Below are 8,638 nucleotides of genomic sequence, written 5' to 3'. Positions count from 1 at the left end.
AGGCTGTAAGCTGGTGTACACCAGTTGCTGGGGGATATGGGTGATAGGATGTTGCACCATGTCCTGCTTGTGGTTCCCTGGTTGACAGCTGGTTGGCTACTGTGGGAATAGAGTGCTGGGCTAGATGGGCCCTTGAGTTGTTCCAGCATGGTTCTTATTTTATTAATGGTCATTTCTAGCCAACGGACAACACTTGGATGCAACCGCAAGAGATTGCTGGAAGGAGACACATGAAGGCAGCTCTACCATGATGCGAAGCAAGCAGCTTAGTGCTAAGCCAGACGCTACTGGGCAGCTGTCCATAGTTTGCAACACTGTCCATTCTCACTTAAAGCAGGAGGAGAGGTTGTGCATGGGGTAGTGGTGGTGGTATCTGTTCTTTACATTAAAAAAAAAAAACATGCTGGGTCGCTTCTCTTCCTGCTCTCTCCCTCCATGTAATTGGAGCTTGTTACAGAAGTGGAAATGCTGCAGCTTCAAACCCAAAGGTAAGGGGACACGATCCTCCCCCCCATCTGAAGGAACTAAATAACTTCTAATATGCAAGACCAACTGAAAAAACCCAAAGGGCCAGAATGGGACCTTTTTGGTCTCTATTCTGCTGCTGGGTCTGAGCTTCTGGACGCCTGCTGCAAATGTTTGCTTTGATATCCTTATACTTGGAGACAGGGGAGAAGAGTTTCAAAGCAAGGGCTCCTTAATTTTGCCACTCTTTCTGTACTACATAAAGAGGAAGCAAGTCATCCTGGTGATCTACACACCACCAGCTGCATTACATCCATATATTACGGTTACCATATGAAAAGGAGGGCAGGGCTCTGTGGCGTTACACCCCACAAGTCAATTCCCAAATGTATGTCTGCAGTTTGTAAGTCTGTGGTTTATAGAATGTTGGCCTGAGTGGGCGGAGTTAGAATGTCTGAGGTGGGGGGAGGAGTGATATATAAGGGAATGACTGGGGGGATTGGAGAGACTTTTTAGGTACTCTTAGAGTTTTTAGCTCTCTGTGTTTAGAGTACTTAAGTTCTGGGAAATTTGAGGTTCAGTGTAGAGAGTGGTGTGCACATAGTTGATGTATAATAATCAATACAGATAATAAAGAAAGCTCAAGAGTGATTGTGTGAGAGAAAGGAAAGCGCGTATGTGAATGAGTGAAAGGATTGGATGAAAGGTTTCAAAAAGGTTTTTAAATGTTTTATTTGAAACAAAGCTTGTGAACTTTTAAAAATAAATGTTAATTATTTTGTTTTTAACTACCACAAAAATCCCACGTGTCTGTTTGGCATTTATCATCTGAAGTTTACACATTTAGCACCCACTCTGACAATCATTCACCTCAGCACATATAACTCACAGTGTTTTATTTTATATATTGAAATCCTTCTCCTTTTAACCCCTTTCTCCACATAGTTTGGAGGAAGGTGGTTTTTATCCCCTGCTTCAGGCGTATCAAGCGGTGGTGCTTGGCTTGAGCAGGGAGTAGCCGCGGCCAAGCCTGGTGTTCAGAGCGTGTGTCGTGGCAGGCTCCTGTATCTTTAACAGTTGCATAGAAAAGGGAATTTCAGCAGGTGTCATTTGTATATATAGAGAACCTGGTGAAATTCCCTCTTCATTGCAACAGTTAAAGGTGCAGGAGCTATACTAGAGTGACCAAACTTAAAAGAGGGCAGGGCACCTGCAGCTTTAACTGTTGTGATGAAGAGGAAATTTCACCAGGTTCTCCATATATACAAATGACAGCTGCTGAAATTCCCTTTTCAGTACAACGGTTAAAGATGCAGGAGCCCTGTCCTCCTTTTCATAGGGTCACCCTACCATATATATGTTTCATGGAATGGAAAACTGAGACAGAACCAAAATTTAGTAATCGTTTATTATTTGCTGGGACGTCAAGATGGGTAAGACGAGCTCTGTCCTCGGGGTCAGTTCCTCAACATGACATCCCGGATCCATGACACAAAGTTGCAGACTCTGGTGTAAACCCCAGGCCGGTTGGCCTGAGCACATTTCTCCATGCCCCAGGAGACTATCCCCTCCAACTGTTGATTGCAGACCAGTGGTCCTCCGGAGTCGCCCTGTAGAAAGCAGCACATTATTATTATTATTATTATTATTATTATTATTATTATTATTATTATTATTATTATTATTTATATAGCGCCATCAATGTACATGGTGCTGTACAGAGTAAAACAATAAAATAGCAAGACCCTTAAACTGCATTATGTCCACCTGACCTCTTGGAGGCAGCATTGTGCTGAAACAGTGCTACAAACCTTAAGTATGGTCAACCATATGCATTGGATGGATACAAGATCTGTTTTTCTCACGATATTTATGTCATGGAGAGAAAGATGCACGAAAAGAGGTGCGGGGGGGGGGGGGGAGAAGATGCAGAAGAATGGGCCAGGACAAGGGTTGCTCCAAGTCATTTAACTGCCTGAGGCTGTTCATGTGCCACCACTGTCATGAAGATTCTCATGAAGCCACTTTAGTAGCAAAGTGATGCCTTTCTCATACCTGGCAGGTGTCCACTCCACCTTCTGGTACACCAGCGCACACCATGCTGTCTGTGATGTGCTGAGGATAAGAGGCCGCACACGTCCTTCGGGTGATAATCCTGACGTTCCCACACTGCAGGACACTTGGGAAAGTTGCTGTAAAAAATATGACCCCCTTTCCCTGATTAATAACTACCCAAATGGTGAAAAACATCTAGTGTGACCCTAGGGAAAGGAGGACAGGGCTCCTGTATCAGTAACAGTTGTATAGAAAAGGCAATTTCAACAGGTGACATTTATTATTATTATTATTATTATTATTATTATTATTATTATTATTATTTATTTATTTATTTATTTATTTATTTATATAGCACCATCAATGTACATGGTGCTGTACAGAGTAAAACAGTAAATAGCAAGACCCTGCCGCATAGGCTTACATTCTAATAAAACCATAATAAAACAATAAGGAGGGGAAGAGAAAGCAAACAGGCACAGGGTAGTATGCGTGCAGCACCTGGTGAAATTCTCTCTTCATCCCAACAGGTAAAGCTGCAGGAGCCCTGCCCTCTTGGCCAGATACAAAAGAGAGCAGGGCTTCTTCAGCTTTAACTCTTGTGATGAAGAATGAATTTCACCAGGTGCTGCAGGCATACAAATGACACCTGCTGAGATTCCTTTTTCTATGCAACTATTAAAGATACAGGAGCCCTGTCCTCCTTTCCATATAGTCACATTATTATTATTATTATTATTATTATTATTATTATTATTATTATTCTGCCTTTTCTCTCCCAAAATGGCACTCAAGGCAGCTAACTAAATAGAAATTCAAAAAATGTGATTAAAACCAAACATAAAAACAACATTAAAAACACACACAACTGAGAACAGGTGAGCAAAAGAGAATAGGAGAGAGTTTCGTACCTTGGGGGCTGGTGATGGTGCCCCATCCGGAAACGAGGCATGTTGTACCAGGGTCAGAGCAGCCTGAAGGTAACCTCAGAGGCTGTATAGTCGGGCGGACTGCAACAGGGTTCTGCAGCTTAAGCAACATGATGTCACTGTTGAAGGTCCGAGCATCATATTGAGGGTGGCGGATGTACCGGGCCACCATCCGGACCTGTTCTCCTTTCTCCCAGGTATTCATGTTGTGTTTCCCCAGGTACACAACAATGTTGCTAGTAGGCCAGAGGAGAATGGGAAAGTGGGTTGATTACAGCGAGTATCATTGAACGTATTATCCCCAGCTCACCTGGCACCAAGGCAAGTCACCAATCAATCAATTTATTATTGCTTTTCTTCTTGTAGAATGCTCAGTGCAGCTTTTTCATATTAAAAACTGTGGGTTTGGTTTGGTTTGATTCCCCCCCCCCTTATTCTTCCTGGTATATATTAAGCATGGATTTCTGTATTGTTTGTGTATGTTGCTTTGAGTCTAGTTTATGCAGTGGGAAGTGACACATATCATTAATTAGATAATAATAATATGCAACTGTTATGCAAATTTGTGTAAACTTTTTGTGTGATGTGTTTCTCTTTTTTGTGTGTGGGTGTGATAGATTTCCTTTGTTTTGGTGATATGTACATGGCACCCTATCAGGATTTTAGTTAATGCATGACCAATTTTAAGCCTCACTGGTGAAAATTAGATTACATCACCTGGGTTTATTTCCACTTAATATTTGGCTTTGGGAGGCTTCCTTCCCTTCAACAGCTCCCTGCCCCAGTGGAAATTGCAGGGAGACAGAACGAAGGGACATTTGCAGAACCCTGAAGAAGACAATTCCCGTAGTACAGGAACTATAAATTTGCAGGGCTGGTTCTACTGTTACACAGAGTGAGATAGCACCCTCAGGTAGCAGATGCTGGAGCACAGAGTAGTGGCAACTTATTGGTGGACGGAGCTGTGCGTTGGAGGACAGAACTGCCTGCACCTTTTAAGCTAGTCTGTTACCCTCAGATGTAGCAGAGGATGCTGTCCTGTTCCCAGTGCTGGAATAAGATCCAAATGTCAGTCCCGTTGACTTCTGGATGTGGACTAGGAAGGGGGTGTCATCTTGTCCTTTATGCCAGGCTGTAAAATGTCTTGGACCAGCCCTGCTGCCTTTTGAAGGCCACTGTGTAACAACCAGTCCATTATGTAGCAAGCTGCAATGTTTCTATGAAATGCTTCAGACAATAGGTTGCAATTTGGTGAAATGCTTGAACCGCCTTTGTGAAACGATTTGTGATGTAAATCTATCCACAAGATGGCAGTGTTTCTCTATCTGCCTCATACCATGCCTAGCTCTACCCTGAGAAGAAGCCTCATATCTTGATTTGGCAGAGAAGAGTAAGTCCGTCCAATTTCTGCTGCCATTGCACTATGGCCCTCTCTTATAGCTGTTCTGAACTAAACAGAAAAAAACCCTCTTGGACGAGGGCTTGGGGTTCACTTAGTGACCAGAGGTGGGCAGACCTCAGATGCACCAAACAGAGACAGGCTCACAGTCCTTACACACACACACACACACACACACACACACACACACACACACACACACATTCATTTTCTGGTTACCCAAACCTTCTTTATTACAGGAGTATATTTGAGGAGTGGGAGTCACTCAGTATTGTTCCTTCTGATGAACAACTGGAGTTAGAAATCCTTGCTGATCTACTGCAAATCACCAGGGATCTGCTGGTAGATTCTGATCTCTCCACCCACTTTTGCTCGTTGCAGGAGTCTCACAACTACAGGATCTACCCATCCTTGCTCACTGCAGGAATCGTGCAACTGCAGGATCCCTGACAGAATCTATCCAGGACTGTCCTCTGCACAGTAGGATACATGACCATCCTACCATCTTATGGTTCTTTATCCTTAAACAGGGTTTGGACTGGACAGGCCTTTGAACAAAGGACACTTTCAAAGACAGGACTGTCTTCTGACAGCCCATCAAATAGGGGACTGTTCTGTGTAGAGTATGGCTCATGGCTACCTCATACTTTCCCACCCCCAGTCCAGATATGACAATCAATTAGGGTTTGAGCATGAAATTGATCACCACCTGAACTTCTTGAGAACTTCCACCTCTTCCCACTTTGGGTGGCAGACATAGCCTAAGCATGTCCTATGAGTGCAGGAAGTCCCAGGCTCAATTCCTGGTATTTCCAGTTAAAGAAATCTTAGGGTTGTAGCAGGTCTAGGAAAGATCTCCTGCCTGAAGCTCCACTTCCAGTCAACGTAAACTATGCTGGTCTGGTCTAGAAGGACCAGTGACCTGACTCAAGGCTGCTCCATAGGTTCAGTTCAAGCACATACTCAGACTCACCCGCCAAAGCAGTGCGCAGCGGTGACCACCCAGGATGGATCGATCAAAACTCCCCCACAGATGTAGTTACCTCTCAGATAGGCTTGCCAGGGCTGAGAGTGGGGGATGCAGGGGTAACCTCCAATTATCCTTCCCTCGTCATCTTGGGCGCACACTGCAAAAGATGCCAGCCAGCATATTATCAAAGCAGGTCAATATGACCACGATAGTGGAAGAAACAACAAATAAACAGTCAGATTATCAAAGCAGGTTTCCTGAAATCCTTGAACAGGAGTTGAGAATATCTGGCTTTAGTCCCATCCTGCCTTTTATCCATCTTCTGTGCACTGTCTCTGTGATTCCAGCAGCTTTGGGGTATTTATTTACTGGAGGAGCTGGTTCCAGGATGCTCTTACTATAGAGGGGAAACAGAAAAAGAACTAGGGAAAAGAAGGGGCCCATCCCTCAGGTCTTACACCTAGGGGAGAGGAAATTCTCATCTACTCCATCATTTTCTGCAGGAATTCCTTGTCTGGTATTTTGAAAGCTGAAAAATTATCATGGGATGCTCTCTTTCAATCAACATAGAAATCGTGCCATAGCTCTCAGGTGAGATGACCTTTCCTCTTGGCTTCTTAGCAAATTATTAAAGATACTTTCTCAATAAGTCAATAAGACAATCACTTAAAAGGATATATGAATGGCTTTGGATGGCTGGTAGCTACTACCTACTGCTTACGTACCTTGCTAGGATAGGGGACTGAAAAGAAACAGTGTCAATTTGAGTTTAGCCAGGGGATGAGAGGGAAGTTTGAATTTTGCAGGTGAGAAATTTGAGCAGGTGGATGGCTCTGGGTGTGTGCTGCTTGCGTTTGAGAGGATTACTGCTGTGTTAGCAGTTGTTTTTACATTATCATCATCATCATCATCATCATCATCATCCCTTTCTACTAAGAATAATGGCGCTCAAGGCAGCTTACAATCATAAATAAAATTTGATTAAAACAGTAATAAAAGGATGCATTAAAATACAATAAAAACACAAATAACAGAATAAAAACAGCACCCAACCTGGTGACTGTCTGGGAACTGTCCTGCTCCCCCCATGCTCCATGTATATGTTTGTAGTTAAACAGATATTGCAAAAATATCATACGTTTCTCATCCTCACAATGGAGCTGACCATGCAAACTCTACCCCTTGGAACTTCCTCCCACATTCCAAGCCTGGATCTTTTGAAAACAAAAAAAGCGCTCACTTCAAATTGGCGTAGTCATATGATGCACATATAGCCATTTCCTTCACACTTACCAGCATGCACTAGGAACAACGCAATGGCCAACTGCTTCATGTGGGTCATGGTAACAGGCAGAGCGCAGCGTCTGGCTGGAGATCTCTCTAGGAATGTCCCTGCTGAAGGAAGAGGTGAAACATTTGCTATCAAAAGCGATGATTTTTCAGGCTTGAAGACTCTGCTCACATTGGACTTGGATGCCTAAAGCTGCAGAAGGCACTTGGCCTTCCTCAGCAGCTGCAGCGTATGACCCGAGAGTTCCAGGATCATTTAGTAATTAATATTGCTAAAGGTGCTGGGGAATCTGGGTTTGTATTTGAGACTATGCATTCACTTGGAAGGTGGCACATCCAGAGACCAAGACATGACTGGCTGGCCCTTCAAAAGCCAACTATGAAGCAGGAGTTTGCAAGACAGCCACTCCTAAAAGGGGAGGGGGCATTAAGAACATCAGAAGAACCATGCTGGATCAGACCAAGGGTTCATCTAGTCATAAGAACATCAGAAGATCCATGCTGGATCAGACCAAGGGTTCATCTAGTCATAAGAACATCAGAAGATCCATGCTGGATCAGACCAAGGGTTCATCTAGTCATAAGAACATCAGAAGATCCATGCTGGATCAGACCAAGGGTTCATCTAGTCATAAGAACATCAGAAGAACCATGCTGGATCAGACCAAGGGTCCATCTAGTCATAAGAACATCAGAAGAGCCCTGCTGGATCAGACCAAGGGTCCATCTAGTCCAACATTCTGTTCACACATTGGCCAACCAGCTGTTGACCAGGGACCCACAAGCAGGACAAGGAGTGCAACAGCACCCTCACACCCATGTTCCCCAGCAACTGGTGTATATAGGCTTAAAGCCTCTGCTAAGGGTGGTAGCACATAGCCATCCGAACTAGTAGCCATTGATAGCCTTCTCCTCCAAGAATTTATCCAGCCCCTTTTTCAAGCCATCCAAATGGGCGGCCATCACTACATCTTGTGGTAGCGAATTCCATCCTTTAACTATGCACTGTGTGAAGAAGTCCTTCCTTTGATCTGTCCTGAATTTCCAACCAATCAGCTTCATGGGATGGCCCCATTGGGTTCTAGTATTATGGGAAAGGGAGAAAAATGTCTCCCTATCCACTTTCTCCACAAAGTGCATAATTCGTACACCTCTATCAGGTCTCCCCTTAGCTTCCTTTTTTCCAAGCACTGCACAGTGGAAAAACAGGGGTTTTGTATGCAGAAGATTCCATGTTCATTTCCTGGCTGGCTTCCCCAATGAAAAGGGTCAGGCAGGAGGGGATGGGATAGGCCTGCTTGAGAGCCTGCAGGACCATTGCCACTTGAAGGAAACCCTTCTGGGTCAGGTAGATCAAGGTAAAGTCAGGTGGGGCTTTGAGGTTTCCCAAGGCAAAGTGACCACTGGAAGTAGCCATCTGGTTAGATGGCTTTAGCCACCATTTTTTAAAAAGTGAGGAAGGAGTAGAATGAGATCCAAAAGCATGCATCCATGGTGGGCCTCTCTAGGGTGCTGATTTTCCCTGGGAAA

The 8,638-nt window shown here is 44.1% G+C and overlaps 1 protein-coding gene across 1 annotated transcript; it reads right to left on the bottom strand.

The window, feature by feature from the left end:
- Positions 1–1,922: 1,922 nt before the first annotated feature.
- LOC134408343 (kallikrein-14-like) lies at positions 1,923–7,160 on the bottom strand. Its single transcript, XM_063140597.1, has 5 exons — positions 7,112–7,160; positions 5,822–5,975; positions 3,432–3,685; positions 2,521–2,657; positions 1,923–2,075 (listed from the first exon to the last, which is right to left on the bottom strand). The coding sequence occupies exons 1-5, from the start codon at positions 7,158–7,160 to the stop codon at positions 1,923–1,925; spliced, it is 747 nt and encodes a 248-aa protein (XP_062996667.1).
- Between the last annotated feature and the right edge of the window lie 1,478 nt (positions 7,161–8,638).

The sequence above is a fragment of the Elgaria multicarinata genome, chromosome 13 (genome assembly GCF_023053635.1).
Source record: "Elgaria multicarinata webbii isolate HBS135686 ecotype San Diego chromosome 13, rElgMul1.1.pri, whole genome shotgun sequence".
NCBI lineage: Eukaryota > Metazoa > Chordata > Lepidosauria > Squamata > Anguidae > Elgaria > Elgaria multicarinata.
Note: the sequence above shows the minus strand (reverse complement) of the source record. Positions and strands in the feature narration are given on the sequence as shown.

Excerpts from the sequence above, each read along its gene's own strand:
- LOC134408343 (XM_063140597.1), bottom strand. The coding sequence starts at position 7,160 with ATGACCCACATGAAGCAGTTGGCCATTGCGTTGTTCCTAGTGCATGCT. Across the intron at positions 3,686-5,821 it reads GCTGCGCACTGCTTTGGCGG|CAACATTGTTGTGTACCTGG; the intron begins GTGAGTCTGAGT and ends CTGGCCTACTAG. Across the intron at positions 2,658-3,431 it reads CACCATCACCAGCCCCCAAG|CAACTTTCCCAAGTGTCCTG; the intron begins GTACGAAACTCT and ends TATTTTTTACAG.